General features: G+C 37.9%; 3 protein-coding genes across 3 annotated transcripts; 2 read left to right on the top strand and 1 right to left on the bottom strand.

Annotated features, from left to right (window-relative positions):
* Positions 1–445: 445 nt before the first annotated feature.
* On the bottom strand, positions 446–2,081 carry LOC125236056. The gene is made up of 7 exons (XM_048142746.1): positions 1,921–2,081; positions 1,694–1,832; positions 1,393–1,523; positions 1,229–1,289; positions 1,031–1,139; positions 850–942; positions 446–617 (listed from the first exon to the last, which is right to left on the bottom strand). Exons 1-7 carry the CDS (start codon positions 1,994–1,996, stop codon positions 570–572), a joined length of 657 nt encoding a protein of 218 aa, XP_047998703.1. The 5' UTR covers positions 1,997–2,081; the 3' UTR covers positions 446–569.
* Positions 2,082–3,679: 1,598 nt separating this feature from the next.
* On the top strand, positions 3,680–6,991 carry LOC125236069. Its single transcript, XM_048142755.1, has 7 exons — positions 3,680–3,840; positions 4,205–4,343; positions 4,532–4,662; positions 4,766–4,826; positions 4,923–5,031; positions 5,120–5,212; positions 6,600–6,991. The coding sequence occupies exons 1-7, from the start codon at positions 3,765–3,767 to the stop codon at positions 6,645–6,647; spliced, it is 657 nt and encodes a 218-aa protein (XP_047998712.1). The 5' UTR covers positions 3,680–3,764; the 3' UTR covers positions 6,648–6,991.
* Positions 6,992–7,129: 138 nt separating this feature from the next.
* Positions 7,130–17,388, top strand: LOC125236068 (beta-1,4-glucuronyltransferase 1-like). The gene is made up of 4 exons (XM_048142754.1): positions 7,130–9,094; positions 10,653–10,773; positions 14,543–14,668; positions 16,976–17,388. The coding sequence occupies exons 1-4, from the start codon at positions 7,998–8,000 to the stop codon at positions 17,240–17,242; spliced, it is 1,611 nt and encodes a 536-aa protein (XP_047998711.1). The 5' UTR covers positions 7,130–7,997; the 3' UTR covers positions 17,243–17,388.
* The last annotated feature ends 290 nt before the right edge of the window (positions 17,389–17,678 follow it).

Here is a 17,678-nt window from a genome sequence, read left to right as displayed (position 1 = left end):
CTGTAGACAAATAAAATTGGTTTACTCAATGATTACTACTACAATGACCTAAATTTGTTTTCCTTATTTGTTTCTGACTTTTTATCACGGGGCCGGTGTCCCAAGTGAAATCATGTAAAGAACACATTATTTTGCTTGGAGCTAAATCTGAAATTCAATTTAGATAAACGTTAACTACTTACCTCATTGCATACGAAGAAATTAAGGACACATCTAGGCTTTACTTGCTAGAAAAGCAATATATTTAATTGTAGATGTATAGAGTCAGTTTGATGTACCTACATTTAATTAAAGTGTTAGATTCAGCTCCGTGAACGCCTCCCAAAAGGGATACCATTGTTCCGTGATGTGAAAGACGTTATATGATAAAGATGTTATAGTTTCTGCCTCTTGTAAGATATGTTAGATTAAAGTACCAAAGGGGTTTTCAAGTCAAACGAATATGTGTTGATTCTTATATATTTCTCAAAGTTAGAAAACATGTTTCAAGTATATACCAAAAATTTAATGTATTAAATTGACACAGTACTATGTATGTACGACTAAAGTAGCCCTCTGGCGTCGTAGATTTACATCGCCTGCTCCAGCAGGTTACACAGTTGGACGCCAAACGCCTCCTATGACAAAAAATGTTTTAGAATATTAATACAGGCTTAGGAAATAACAGTCTGACGTAGTTAAAGCGATGTGCAAACAATCAGAGGCGATCAATTGGAAAGTTTTTGTGTACGAAACCTAATTCTTATCAGACTCAAATGACATTTAGGAACACACTCAATTTGTTAGTAGAAAACGACAATATTTTTATTCTGATATGCAGCCTTTTTCCACTGGAAAGGTGAGTAGTACCTTATTATCCTGGATTTGCTTGTTCAAGGCTTCCACCACTACTTTCACCTTGTCGGAGATGTCACGTCCATGCCACACCACTTTCAGGTCGGACTGAAACAAGCAATATATTTAAACATCAAACTCACATTCGAGTATTAAGTTGGTGAGCTACTGTATTATGAGCAGCCATCATGCGTACCTCGATGTTTGTGCTCAAGAGTAAGGAGCAGTCGATTATGCTGACGCCGCTGATGGGTCTCGGGCGGACGCGCACGCTGCCCTCAATGCGCGTGTTAGTCGCCTGCAGGCTGTAAGTAGAACAGGAAGAAGTATATCACGATGTTTTCTAGAGTTTTTAATCAGTTACTTGTGGTAATAGGTAGTTTAATTAACTTACATTCCAGAGTTTGAAGCTTCGAATTCGCGCCCAAGGACGGCTGCCTTAGCACCCTGTGATTCTGAAAATATACAAATTATTTTAGGCATGTACTGTCAAAAGGTTTCTAGGCAACAATTTTGGTATCCTGCTTATTTAGCTAAAAACTACGACTAAATACTTACTGACGACACAGGCGATACTCGGCCACACAAGGTTGAAGTTAAGCCGCATGCTGACCGAGTTGAAGCTGAGCCGGTCGAACTTGTTGTGGGAGAGCCCCGTGCACTTCAGGTCCTCCACGTGCGCGTAGGCGCTGCGGCAAAATGAATATTTAGTCAGATTTTGCTACTAGTTTTAAAATGTGTCGTTTCACTCGAATTTCAATTAAACTCAGTCTTAAACTATCTTCGGCGATAAGTTATTAGAGTGTGTTTAATATTTAAATGTTAATATTTTTTAGTGTGCATAACCTAAGTTCCTCACCTGAGGAAGGGCGTGTCAATGCCGGTGGACCTGTACTCCGTGACCAGCGGGTCGTACCCGTTCTCCCTCAAGCGCTGGTTCATGTTGTTCACGGCTCGCTGGATCCTGTTCGTGACGGTGATGAACGCCTGGCCTCCATCTGTCAATACAGTAATGAATATGAGACCTTCGAGGTACTACTTTTTCATACTTTGTCTTAGTCATCGTGGACAACATTTGGCACTTACCGAGTTCGATGTCATTCTGGTGTAGTGCACAGATGCCTGCGAACAAGAGTGCAAAGGTAATTGCGATAAACTTCATCTTTATTTACGAATAAAGGTGTTTGTGAAACAAAGATTTTTTATGATGCACGTAGGAAATGCAAACATATAATAATGATATGTGCATGCGGTACTAGATACTTATACAATTTACGTTCGATTATTATCTTAAACAGGTTTTGTTTTACATATTTTAACAAAATACAGTGAATCAATTCACAAAATATGATCTGTTATCTTATTAAATGTAGGTACTTATATTTTATAATCTGAATACAATTAGGTACAAAAACAATTACCTAAGATATGAAAAGTTGAACTTTATCGAATCTGATCTCAAATAATCTTATTATTGTGTTACTGGGTAGACATAATTATAAAGGATTTTAATGACGATAAGGTACTTAAATATTTTATGTAGGTGCCTACTTATGATACCAATAAATTTAAAAGTCAGACAACAATGGTCATAATTATTATCTAAGAATTCTCGATAAAAGTTTTTACAATTAGTTTCTCTGACCGTTATCTTAAACTACAAATCTTAATATTGTCAGTGAATCAGTAAAATCTCTAAGGCATGTCTTTCTTTGACCGTCTCATGAAGAGCCTGATAAGACTCAAATTTAACTCTGCTACTTATGGTTATGATTCATTTATAGTATTTTATGCAACAGGCGTTTAAAGGAGGTCAAAAAAGACGAATGGCGTGGGTACCAATTTGAGGCGAAGCCGAAAATTATTATTAAGACGCCACGAGTATTTTGTGGCTCAGTTAAATACCGTTGTATACAATACTTTTTCTACGACCATGCACTTACTTTTTAATAGTTTTCTAGAATAACTTTCGTGAAATTCGCACTCTGTATTTTGACTTGTCCTCTTTAATGATCCTGCACTCACCCTGTCGCTCGCACTTCCCCCGCGCCGCCGCAACCCCCGGCGCCCCGCGCACCCACGCTACATCCCTTAAAGGCTACCTAACAATACTTTAAGAGCTATAACGTACGAGTATGCGCGGGTGCGCGGGACGCCGAGCGGGGGCGGGCATCTTTTATGTAGGGTTTTAACGATCTATGCTCGACCCTGTAAATGACGAATAACAGTTCGGGAGTAGAAAAAATAAATATTGGGGGATACCTTACACAGATCAACCTAACCCCAAACTAAGCAAAGCTTGTACTATAGGAGCTAGGCGACTGTATACTTACTTATATAGATAAAATATCTGTGTTCCCTTACCGGGATTCGAACCCGGGACCGAGGCTTAGCAGGCAGGGTCACTACGCGTTAGACCAGACCGGTCGTCAAAATTTAGTGTTGCCCTTCTGTGCTTTCTTTCTGTCTTCCGTCTTTTCCGTGGTTCCTTTTTTCCCTTCTGTAATTGTCTTTATTAACTCATCATGTCTTAACAGGTGTCTCTTTTTGATGGCTCTCAACACTTATCAGGTTTTCCAAAATTCACCTTTGTTACCATTTCGTTCCAGCTAAGTTTCAGCTTATCCTCTTACGAGGGCCATCTTCAAAGCATTTTCTATCTCAAATTCAAATGTTTGCTAGCGTATTTTTTATGAATAAGCATTTTCAAACACTTTGGTATCTTGATTTTCATTGCTTGTCCTTGATAAAGCAGGTCAAAATCCGATTTATTAAAGATAAAAATCAGAAATGCACTCATAATCTCTCATTGATTGAGTATAAATATCTCACAGTTTGAGACATCGGCATATCACTAATTTGCTTCTTCAGCAGAGCAGTGCAATTTACCAATTATATTTTTGGTTATTAATTATAACTGAATAAACAAAATGCAGTTTATTGTCCTTGCCTTTACCCTGCTGCTCGCAGGTATCAGTGCTCTACCCCAGAATGAACTTGAACTCGGTAAGTGTGAAATTAATAAGGACTACGTATCTGTGTAAAAAAAAAACCGTATAAAACCGTACGTATAAGCACACCTCGGAAACTGGAGATCAAATATATTGAAAGAGGCGCATTCCTAGCACACAGTCTTAGCTCGTGTAGGTGAACGCGTACTATGCTTGTATGAGTGAAATATGACAGGTCGACTGTTCGTGTTTTTGATAGGCGGTAACTGTGAGGTAGCCGAGAGGGCGTGGGCGGCACTTACAGCGGGGAGCGGGAGTGACCATACTGTACGATAGTGCTTTTTATTATACTGTGGTATAAGTAAGCAAAGCAGTAAGACTAGTAAGTCGAAGGTCTCATGTACATGTTTTACCGACAGATGGAGGCCAGGCGTTCATCACCGTCACGAACAGGATCCAGCGAGCCGTGAACAACATGAACCAGCGCTTGAGGGAGAACGGGTACGACCCGCTGGTCACGGAATACAGATCCACCGGCATTGACACGCCCTTCCTCAGGTTAGGATCTGGTTAATGCACATTAAAAATTATTTACATTACTATTATTAATCTATATTAAACACACCCTAATATTTCATTGCCAAACAAGGCATTGCCATTTTAGGATCGAGATTAATTGAAATTCGAGTAAAACGACACATTTTAAAACTAGTAGCAAAGTTTGACTATGTATCATTCTGTCGCAGCGCCTACGCGCACTTGGAGGACCTGGAGTGCACGGGGCTCTCCCACAACAAGTTCGACCGGCTCAGCTTCAACTCGGTCAGCATGCGGCTTAACTTCAACCTAGTGTGGCCAAGTATCGCCTGTGTCGTCAGTAAGTATTTAGTCATAGTTTTTTACTAAATAATCAGGATACCAAATTTGTTGTCTCGAAACCTTTTGACAGTACGTGTCTAAAATAATTTGTATATTTTCAGAATCACAGGGTGCTAAAGCAGCCGTCCTTGGTCGCGAATTCGAAGCTTCAAACTCTGGAATGTAAGTTAATTAAACTACCTATTAGGTACCACAAGTAACTAACTGATTGAAAACTCTAGAACACATCGTGATATGGTTATTTTGTTCTACTTACAGCCTGCAGGCGACTAACACGCGCATCGAAGGCAGCGTGCGTGTCCGCCCGAGACCCATCAGCGGCGTCAGCATAATCGACTGCTCCTTACTCTTGAGCACAAACATCGAGGTACGCATGATGGCTGCTCATAATATAGTAGCTCACCGACATAATACTTGAAAGCGAGTTTGATGTTTATACATTTTGCTTGTTTCAGTCCGAACTGAAAGTGGTGTGGCATGGACGTGACATCTCCCACGAGGTGAACGGAGTGGTGGAAGCCTTCAACCAGCAAATCCACGACAATAAGGTACTAAACACTGCAACCTTGCCAGTAAAAAAGGCGGCCAAATAAAAAAAGTAGGCGAATTTAATTTCAAAATAGGTGTTGGGAATAAGAATCGTTTTCCCCTCACTAGTTCGGAAACACGTGTTTTGTCATTTAATACCAGCGGGTAAAAACGCTTTTTATCCACTAGTGGGTAAAGTAATTTGACCTTGAATAAAGTCAAATTAACTGCTTTAAAATTGATAAAAGTAGGTGAAACACTGATTTAAACTTTCACGATTATTACACATAATTATTTTTAAATCGGGACTTAATCGCGTATAACTACATATTAAACTGACCTCCAACGTTTCAAGGACGGCGTTGTCCCCGTGGTCTCGGAGAAGACTGGCTTGAAATGACATCAACACCTTCTGACAGCCGCGCGAGTTTTTCGAACTACCCGCACTTGGTTTTGATTATCAACTTGAACTGTTTGCGCACTAGGGATGTTACTCTGTCGACATACAACACTGACGATATTCGATTTAACGACTGTCGATATTATTTTCGGCTTACACTTATTAATGTGGATGAGATCCTAAAACCTTCGTCCCGATTGAAATTGCGATGTTTTTTGATTTCAATGGCTTCGCGCACTTTTCTACTGTAGAAATGGCGTTCCGTGGAAAGGACTTTAGGGTCATGTAGTTCGATCCAGTGGTTTGGCCCTGACTCTAACAAATGTTCAGCCACGGCAGACTTGTTGACCTGACGATTTTTCACAGCCGCGATGTGCTCCTTTACCCTTTCTTCTATGGTGCGCTTAGTTTCTCCAATGTAGGAGCTACCACAACTGCAATCAATTTTATAAACGCCAGGTGATTGAAACGGTATAACTCGCGCGGCTGTCAGAAGGTGTTGATGTCATTTCAAGCCAGTCTTCTCCGAGACCACGGGGACAACGCCGTCCTTGAAACGTTGGAGGTCAGTTTAATATGTAGTTATACGCGATTAAGTCCCGATTTAAAAATAATTAAAAGTAGGTGAATCTAGTAATAAAGATGATTTACCACCTGTGGAACTACTGGAAGCAGTGATAAACGCATTTTTTGCGTTGTAGTTTCCTCGCTATAGGGAGGGGAAAAGTTTTGTGTTACACTCGGGTGCAAATGTATTTTACTTCTCGTGTGTAAAAAACTCGCAAGTTCAGGATTCTATACTCGAACCACTCGCTTCGCTCGTGGTTCAATAGAATGCTTTCACTTGCTCGTTTTTTAATTCCACACTCGGCGTTAAAATACAACTTTGCCCCCTTGTATAACAAATAACTATTGTCTACTTATAAACTAGACGTTCTGTTTGGTCAGCTCTGGCTATTTGATTTTTCTACAACACGTATATAATTCAGCATATTTTTGTGTCATAGGAGGCGTTTGGCATCCAATTGTGTAATCTGCTGGAGCAGGCGATGTAAATCTGCGGCACCAGGGGGCTACCTCAGTTCTACTTTCACATTGTCCATGTGAACACATTTAAGTTTAAATTTATGTAAATAAAGCCTTTTTGTTACATATTCAACCTATGACTCTTGTAAGTGTCTATGACACGGCCATGACTTTGACATTTATATTTACGCACCAAATGTCAGAGGCTTTATTCAATGAATAATGTTTTATTTGTAAATCGTTTAAAAGATACTGGAATATTAGCTTAAATGTTGTTTCTCTTTCAGGTGAGCATTTTCATTGTTATAATTTCAACATGTATTAGAGTATAATTTGTTTGTACTTAATAAAACATTCTCTTTCAGAACAACAATCTTAGTTATTATTTCAAGAAAAGATAATTAACATATTATATTTATTTTAGTCCTTATATAGTTATGGTTTTGGTTTTTATAAATAAATCAGAATGAACGCAATCAATTACTTTTTGGTTCACTGGAAAAACTTTATTACACATCATATTAAATTCTCTTACAGGTATAGTATACCTACTTTTGATTTTAAATAATTGGAATGAACTTCACTCAATGATACAAAAGATCTCAGAGTTTTATTTTATTTGTAACAGGAAACAATTTAGTTTACATTCGGTTTTCGCATAGGAAACCCACTGACTGGATAGCAGCATGGCGGAGATATTGATTTCTCGCGTGCGCGCGCAACATCTGTCAAAGTAACTTATTCTGCTCCAAATAATAAATACTTCAGTAAAATTCCTTGGATTGTGAATAATAAACTGTGATAGTGTACCTGAAATCAAAAATAAACATAAGTGTGCTCTAAATTTGAAATATTTTTCAATGTGTTAATTTTTTTTGCGGAACGGTATTCATTTGTTTTTCCGTAACACATTTGTATTTTGACAGTATGTAATGAAATTATTATTGTGTCATATGTAGGTATGCCTTATTATTAATATTGTATTGTAATTTGGACTGACTAAATGTGAAATAACGAATTAATGGAACATCAGTTCTATATTTTTAATTCGCATCAGATCTGTCAAAAGTAGAATAGGAGCATTGTGATTATTGTTATTCTATTTTATACCTGAAAAATACGTGGACCTCAAAGTGAAAATACATTTATCAATATTAGTATATCGCTATATCTTCAGTATCGCGGTAAAAAAACAGAGCACAGAATCGTCATATTTCGACAGAAGGATATAACCCCTTGTGCGGCAGAAAAATATTAAAAGAATTAATGATAATAGCAAAAATAGTAACGTATAGGAATGATGAATCCTGTCCAATTTATATGTCCAATGGAATTGTCAGTTGAAGCATCGTTCTGAATTAATACAATGCTACATAAACATGTCGAGATGCTTGCGGATCTTCGGGGCGTACTCGTACCGGCTGACGAGGCGACACTCCACGCTGCTCCTCATAGCGTCCCTCATCGTGACCCTCACCCTCATCTTCCACCTTTACTCCCATCGCCACCACCACCATCACCACGCGCAAACAAAGATCGGTGACTTTGACTACCAACCTGGCGCGTTCCTCAGGGGACGACAGCCTAACGAAAACAAAACATACTGCCAATTCAATTATGGCCTCCCAGACACGCTTAAATGGGGAACTTTTCGTGTAATGCCTACTCCCGAAGCTGGACTACAGAGCCCTTATAGAGTAATTTACAATGCTGTCATGGGCACAGCATACTCTAACCACAGCAAATATAATGCAGTCACATACGCCACCCAAGCAACCCCGGAATATATTTATCATATAGCAGAAATAGCAAGGTATTGGGACGGTCCTATCAGTCTCTCAGTTTTTGTACCTAACTACGATTTGGATATCACTATGCAGATAATGAATCAACTCTGCCACTGCTATTCCGGAATGTCTAAAGTGTCACTCCATCTTTTCTATCCAAAAAAACATCCACCGAAATTACGTAGCAAGGAACAACGCACCACGACCACAGAAATGCCGACAACTACTTCAAATATAACATTAGAAGAAATGTTACAGAAGAAACTGGATAATTACAGGAAATTAGATAATAAGACTAGATATGAATACATTCAACAGGCCAGGAAGAGTAAAATTGCGAGAATGATGTCGCAAATGTCGGCGAAAAGAATATATGCCCCAGATTTGATGTTTGATGACTGTGCTGGTATCGATTATAGCATAATGACTTTCAAGAAGGACAACAATTTGATATATCATATAAATGTAGGTAGAAACGTCGCCAGGAATGCGTCAAGGACAAACTACTTCATTGTGTCAGACATCGAAATGGTGCCAAGTGACGGGTTGGCGCCCAAGTTTTTGACCATGGTTAGAAAATTAATGGGGGACAAGAAGAGAGATGAAGGTTGCATTTTCGGGAAGACTGTTTTCGTGGTGCCACTATTTGAGGTGGAGAAAGGAGAGGAGATTCCGCGCGACAAGGACACGTAAGTTGACAAATGAAGCTATTTACTTAGTTCATTCGCAACAGTTGAGCGCGACTTTTCCAAGTCTCGCCCACCTGTTGGACCGCTATTGTCCTAGTTCTTGTCCTTATTTTTCCTTTGCGAGATTTCCCAAAGGGATATTTTTATATTACTTCTTGTGGCAAATAGCACTATGATAAATCGTTCGAAAGATGATCATTCGTGAACCTTATTGAAATGCGATAGCATTCACGAATGGTCAGTTGAGCCTATTGCTGTAGTATAAACCTACCAACTATAACGGGTTTTAAGCCCCATGTTGTACACTCAATAATTTATCTACCTTCATAAAAAAGTTTCTGTTATCGTAGACTGACAATTGCTATATACTTACTTCAATGTTGTTATCTTAATCTTAGTGTAAAGTACCTAATCTAATGTAGTTTAAAGTTTAATTGAGCGCTACGCCAACAAACTGTCTCACAGTTTGGCGAAAATTTAATTTAAGGTACTATGTAACTGTGTTTTTTTCTTTAAATAAAATAAAAAAAAAAAAAAAGATTTAATGTACCTTAGATAAATAACGATTTAACAGTAAATCTTTTGGGATAGTATTCTGTTCTCTCGCATACATTTCTATTTTTTCTATATATGAGACTTGAACTCACGGCTTCTCACAACGCAATACTTTTTTCACTTTGAAATTTATTCTTAGCTTAAAGGCATCGGATTCAGGTGTTACTGCTTAGGTATCGAAAACAACACCTACCTAGTAATAATCTTTTGATCACTTTCTTTGTAAGTTTTTAACAAACTTAGTGAATAAGTATCTAAGAACTAATGATTCCGTTACGTCACCTTCACAGTGTGTATACATCCACTTCTAATCTGTGCAAACCAATCATAACATATAACGAATCTATCTCGACTGTCAATGACGCTACTTCCGAGATATTCACCTCAAATTGGAAAAAAACGTATTAAAATATTTTCCACCAAGGATTTCGTACTTGTTATTCGGTTCACATGAATCTCCATATTTTTACGAATGCCGTAATGAAATTGGAGAAACCGCCTAAGTCGCAGCTCATACATATTCGTCGTTGTAATATAATTTAGGGAACGCGCATACACTGCTAAATCATAATTCAGGAAACGGAATTGGCGGCATATTTTTGGTGTTTTTATACCGAAAAACCTCTCATTAGGATATGAGGATGCCTTATGTACATATATGTATATACTTAAAAAAATGAATCAGAAATAAAAGAAGCTAATTTTGTCACAATTTTCACAGACTTTTAAATTACTTAGTATTAACAAGGTTAGTTGGTCTCCAAAATGTGAGAGAGGTTAGATAGATTAAAATTAGTTTTTGGTATATTTCTATACAAAGATTGCACCAGTTTATTTGTATAGTTTACAATTTAGTTAAGCAGCCACTGCTTGAATTTATTTGTTTATTTTTTTAGTGATACTGAAAAGTGTGTGTATCTTTGCATATATTTATTTATTTTTGGTTCGTGATGTCGTAAAATGCATAACAACACAAGCATCGTTCATTTTGTTTTGTCCCCAGATTGGTTAAAATGGTCGCCTCCAACCGAGCCATGTATTTCCACCAGAAGTTCTGCTCACACTGCCAGAGGTTCCCTGGTTTACAAACTTGGCTCGCTCGGCAGTCGCCTGGTATCCTTGAGGTAATTCTACGTCTACATTGTTAATTCGTTTTTAATGTTGTAAGAAACTACGTAGATATCAGATATGAGTTGGCTGTATCATAACGAAATACCTAATCTCGTTCTCGATATATCCAAGGATAAAAAAAATCGTACCCCTGAAAATTAGATGGCGCTGTTTCGCAGCCTGGAAGTGGCCAAAATCATATTTTCCCGAAATATTTTTGCGTGTTTTTATTTTTTGTAACAACAAATGACATGCTTCTTCAAATGACATGATTACTGTTCACCATACGACGTTTCTATTCAGTTGCAAATGAGTATTCCAATGATGATAACATTTTGTATATTCGCAGACTTTCACACTGAAACCATAAACTGAGATAAATGTTATACATATATAAAGAAAAAGTGACCAATCCTTTACCGTGGCACCCTGAACTCCTAGACCATTCCTCCGCGATGGCACCGATCCCAATTTCAGTAGAACTTATACCTAATGCCATTTTAGTAAGGCCTAGCCGAAGTAACAATCGTTGAACGCCACAAGGCCATCGAAATAGTCTGTCGCGCCACTACTAGTTACGCTTACGAAACGTAACGATTAAAAGATTGATTGTGACGTTCGCTAAGTACCAAGGCATCTTTGATACACTCTGAGGGCGAGTGACTCTTGATTGCTGTCAGATACCCCTTAAGTCTCTAGATTTCATGACCGTCTGCTTTATTATTCCCCTTAAACTTTATTTCAGATACATGTGGGCGTCATTGTAGCATTAGTAGCATATTTCAAAGCATTACACCTACACTTCTAAAAGCCTCATTCATTGCAATGTCAAACGTAGGTGAAGTAAACGCGCGGGCTAAAAATGAGCTTTTAGTTGTGTAATGCTTTTATTTTTATTGTGATGTGATAAGAAACACAACATTAAGTTGCTAAGGTATGTGTGATTCACATATGTATACAGAAGCTACATAGTTAAAATTTATCTGTCTTTATGTTTTGTTTTATGCATCTGTTAGCCGCGCGTTAATAGCTGAAAAGATAAAAAAAGCCATAGGCCCGAGAAGGAAAATAGGGTATTTTTAGTAAGGACTAAAAATACCCTATTTTCCTTTTTTATAGTAAGGACTATAGTTTGTAAAATGTATTTACCTCGGCATCAACAAGAAAAGCCCGTGAAATGTGGTGTTGCGTGAATAAGAGGTTTTCTTTCGCTCGATCGGTCCTTTAGGCTCCATGGATTTAAGAAGTGGAGCCTTGAGCACACATCACCGTTATCATGAATGGAATGAATTTAAACTCAAATGAAGACGCAGGAATAAGCTCCTATTTTATAGCCCGTTACTTGACATTATCATATTGAGTACAATTTTCATACAAGAATGACAAGCGCGGCTTAAAACCTTAACTTTGCCCAGATAACAATCCGGAACTCGCAAACTTCCATTAGCGCCTTGTTAAACAAAACCCGCTCCAAATTTAAAAGACCATCAGCCGCTCCGTGAATCCGCGTCCCGAAAGTGGGCCAGTTAGGCGCCCCCATAATTACTAACCGATTAGAGGGGGGTTAAATTCGTTAAGACCTCGGCTGTCACACGAGGGGATTTGATTGTCGTTCGAAATTGGAACAGCGGAGTTGGTGCAGCGCTGCACAAACCTTGTAACAAGACTGACGTTTAAGTTTCCGTAACACGGTTTTCGTGTTGGCAACTTGGCAATAATGTTGAGTGCGAATCTCAATGACATTGATGGTTGATTTCAACAAAACGCACTTATGGACTTATCTGAAAATTATCTATTATCTTACACACACATCTGATCTGATTCAGACTATGTAACGCCGGCTTTGAGTCGGTTGTACCACTTGTACCGGTCTATACAGTTAAATCGCAAATATTTAGTTAAATAGACATATTGAATAAAATAAATACCATAGGACATTCTTACACAGATCTACTACTGATTAAGTCCCACGGAAAGGTCAATAAGGCTTGTGATTTGTGATGTTAGAACTTGAACAAAAATATATAAATACAGTATATATACCTAGAAAGTACCCAAGACTTGAATATAATAGTATAACATTTTATGTGAGTATTAATTCGTTTGAATCCATTGGTAACCCTACCACGGGACGCCGCGCACGTGCGGCTCGTTTCTTTGTAAGAATTTTGTAGGTATTTAAAAGGCGGCATTTCGTGAACATCAAAGCAGTGGGCCTTCTGTACTTGTACTATTATATATTCTGTGATCGCACGTAGTTATAAAAAGTTTAAGGGAGGGATGGATCATACAACTCGTACCTACAGGGTCAAGAATGAAAATGCGGAATTAAAAAATTCCATACATATACCATAATTTGAGGAATACCTAACGCAATCTAATAAAATTATTTACATGCACAGAGAAGAGATGGGTCAGATTTTTTTTGTCAGCGGCGAATGGGGTTTGATGACTTGGTCGAGGTGGGGATTAAAGTCTCCTGAACTCTCATAATACGTCTCTGCTGATTTGTTACTACAAATTCCTTACACGTTCTTCTTGCGATACGTGATGCATACCGGGTCATATACATTTTTTCTCATAAATAACGTTTCTCTGCGAAGAAAATCGTTATTGAACTTGAAACAAATTATTTTCATCTGTCTCGGTAGGCAGAGTGAAAATTGAGTTTGGCGGCAATTTGCATGTAACAATGAGCCTAAACGGAACGAGATCTCGTTTAAATGTTCTGTATTCCTCCTACTTGTTCGAGGTATAAGAAACTTGTGTGATGATGTGATCACATGCAGAAGAGATAAAAATACTATTTCTTTATAGTGAAGCGCTTTCGAAGATTTCTGCCCCTTCTATACTGAGATTTGTTTAGATTTTTCATTCTTTCCTTCTTAACTTCACGAGACCTCCAACTAAGGAACAAATCAAATTATTTTTATATTAAATATTTATTTTCGGTGGACTTGGTCGCTTTTTCTTTCGTGACAAATATCTCACAAGTCTTTATCCATACTAATATTATAAATGGAAAGTGTGTGTGTCTGTTTGTTTGTCCGTCTTTCACGGCAAAACGGAGTGACGAATTGTCGTGATTTTTTAAGTGGAGATAGTTGAAGGGATGGAGATAGGCTACTTTTTGTCTCTTTCTAACGCGAGCGAAGCCGCGGGCAAAAGCTAATTGTAAATATGTGCTGATAATGATACCATAAAATATACTAAAATCACGAGAATGTTGCCCCTGTCACTTCCAAATATACGTTTTTCGAAGGAGCTTACCTGATTGATTTCCTAGTTTTTGTGGGTGTAGTTGCCATTTCTTCGGAATCCTTGTTTAGTACAAGATGCTCCGTCTTCACAATCGTGTACGATATCTATATTAGCTCACAAGAGCTATTTTAAGTGTTGGATTTTAAGTATAGTTAAATGCATGTAATATTAAATAACACACGATTTGTTTTTGAGAGTAGGTCTAAAGACGCCTCGTAAGTTGAAGACTCAGATTCTATTTCCGTCTCGACCATTGACGGCCTCTTCTTGAATGTACGAATTTCGTATCTTAGTTTGTTTATACTTGTGTTGTGCTAAATTTTATTTTATGGGACGTTCCTTAAACCTCTGCTGCGTGACGTTGACGTGTCTATTAATATTAACTATGGTTCATGCAACGTCCCGTTTTCTCACACATATTGATTTGAAAGGGATGGCACTACAATGTTGTCACTTTTTAATTTCTACTCTTTCTGGTCAGACTGTACATCGTAGCATGGTAACGGAATATTTCCGTTTCAGCCCATGTTGATCGCCCGGCGAGAGTACCCGTTCCACCGATGGGAACCGCTATACTTCGGGACTCGGAAGGAGCCGTGGTACAGCGAGTCACTTTCGTGGGAGGGACGGCAGGATAAAATGACACAGGTATTTTATATTACTTACTTATTACTGGCCCGATTCTAAGTTTAAGATGATAAGGTAAGTTAAGCTCTAGATCCGATTATAAGTTTAACTTTAGTCCGTTTTCTCATTATCCGATCCGATATCGGATGCCGGAAGGATTTCAGTGGAAAAGTCCAAGATGGCGCCTGTAATGTATAGGATATCGGATAATGTGAAAACGCAGGATACCTACTAAAGTTCGAATCACGCAGTTTATATGAAAAAAGATACTATTATTATTGACGTCTGTTTTTTGGAAAAAAAATTTGAACTTAAGTTATAGCAAATTATGTAAACATAATACTACATACTTGAACTTTTAAATTAAAGGAAGAAATGGAAAAATTCACACCTCTGGCAGCCAAGTTTAGCGGCGGCTAAGAAGGTCATAGCGACTGTCCCGGCAAAGCAGTAAGGTACAGCGGGACAATTTCGACTGGGGGACAAATGCAACTGGTTCATTTTTTCCATGTTTTACAATGTTTGCATTATTAACAGAGATCGGAAAAATTTGCGTCATTGGTCGCAATAATGTGGACATGTCCCCAAAATTAATCAAATAATTATTCATTTAATTTATTTCTTACTTGACATATAATTTGATTCCTAATAGTCAATAAATACAAAAGTTGATGATGTCGTCGACAATTTACAGTTCATTTCACAACATTTCAAATCCATTTTGGTTTTAATAGAGAATTTACAGTCTTCTTCAAATACTGTCGAATACACTTTAAGTAAAATAAGAAATATATTAAATAATCTGGACAGTATACCCGGAGAAATAAGGTAACCGTTTGCAAACTAAAATGAAAGCCGTCCTTGACAGAAATCCCGATTTTGAGGTTATCGCCCACAACTTAGAACAGAAAATAAACTCTGAATTATACTGGAATAATAATATTCCTATAAAACTACTTAAGTTTGCCCCATTAACATCAGTGGATTGCAAGCGGAGTATTTCAGCACTTAAGTATGTTTTTGATGTAAAAAGAATATACCGACTGCTGAAAACTTGGAAAAAATAATCAATCAATCAATTATTTATTTATGATAATTACAATAAAAATACACAAGTAAAAAAAACAGAAACAGCAAATAAAAGAAATTAAAACATACAAGTTACCACGAAATGGTCCCGACTCAGCATAAATGCTAACTCGATAAATACTGTAAATTTAAATAGATATCATACACGAAAGAAAAAACGACAAGGCTCACTGGTTCGGCCACCAGTGGGCCTTGTCGTTTTTTCTTTCGTGTATGATATCTATTTAAATTTATAATTTATATATAGTAGTGTGACTACTTGAAAAAATAACAAATCAAAAAATATTCAATAAAATAATTTGATTTGTTCCCTAGTTGTGTCGATAAATACTGATTATTTTCTTTAATAAAACTTTTGTATTTATTGACTAGGAATCAAATTATATGTCAAGTAAGAAATAAATTAAATGATTAATTATTTGATTAATTTTGGAGACATGTCCACATTATTGCGAGCAATGACGCAAATTTTTCCGATCTCTGATTATTAAATAGAGTGTCCATCGGTTATATATGGTAGGAGGCGTGTTCAGTGGATACATGTAGAACTCAACATCATCGTGTAATAATAGAAAAAATGGATCAGTTACGATTGGCCCCCAGTCGGGATTCGCCCCGCTGTACCTTATCTCTTTTCGCACTGCGGTTTTACTACAGATTCTATCTGCCGGTGCAGGCATGAGATTACACTTAGGATTTAGTAAGTTTCCCATGCCTGTAATTTATTGCCGACCCAAATCACCGGATAGGGACAATGTCAGTAATTTATCTTCGGCCGTTTACGGATTCTTAGAGCGTAACGTTCGACATTTAAATTTCGACGCCAACGATTTCCAGTTATCCAGATCCATCCAGGATATCTGCATTATGTTTTGTCATTCGTATATACTAGTACTGTCGTCCAAAGATAGTCTCATCTCTCTCGTGTTGCCCGGATTTTTAACACTGCTCAAGAACCCAAGGTCAGCTTAGCATGGTTGCTATCTCAAGGATTAGCGTAGCTTTAGGCACTAGTTTATTTGCGAAGTAACCGCTATCTTATAATCCCAAGAGTTATCTTGAGGTTTTTTTCCATGCGGACTTTCTTGAGCCTTGGCAAAAACGACGGGATAACGTATATTCTCTATAATATATAAGGTTGCAAAAACCCTTTTTCGCATGAGCGAGTTTCGAACGAGTGGATCCCGAAACCTCATGCACTTCAAGACAAACTAAATTTGAAAAATCTCCTTTGCCTAGATGCTGGAGCTCTGTCTACAAGAGTACCGACTGGTGGTTCTTGACGGAGGGTTCCTCTGTCACGCGGCGGCGCGAGCGCCGTCACGCCACACCCGCGCTGAGCGTGCCAACACCCAGCAGTATCATAAGATCATCGCCACGCTCAAGGCTCAGTACACTGATCGACCTGCTTGTAAGCTGATGTGGGGTACAATACTTGAGGATCTTGCACTGGCAAATTCTTGCCAGCACAATAATCTTGTCAGTCTCAATCTTGCCGTCCAGTAGATACTCACCTAATGGATGGCAAGATTTTCGACGCCATGGGTTGGCTTTGGTAGTTACTAATCTGCGCCTCTTTCATTATATTTGATCGCCAGTGTCCGAGATGTGACACCAGTGGCTAGTTGATACTGGCAGCACTTTTTTATGGTGTTTGGGATTGGGGACAGTTCTTGAATTAGTGCAATAATCTTTTTCATATCGCTAAATAGTGAATAACCAAACTCTCTCAGTGTACTGTTGAAGCTATTACATATATAAATAATTATAAGTAGTATAAATAGGTATTTTACATCTTTGTAATGATGAAATGTATATCTTTGCCTATAAGTTGGATAAACCATGCCAGTGTCTTAAATAGCTTGATTGTCAAATCTTTTAGTCGATCAATCTGTTTTAATAAGTCTAGTGAGCATTTAAATATAAAATTATGTTTTAAAAA

The sequence above is a fragment of the Leguminivora glycinivorella genome, chromosome 18, assembly GCF_023078275.1.
Source record: "Leguminivora glycinivorella isolate SPB_JAAS2020 chromosome 18, LegGlyc_1.1, whole genome shotgun sequence".
NCBI lineage: Eukaryota > Metazoa > Arthropoda > Insecta > Lepidoptera > Tortricidae > Leguminivora > Leguminivora glycinivorella.
Note: the sequence above shows the minus strand (reverse complement) of the source record. Positions and strands in the feature narration are given on the sequence as shown.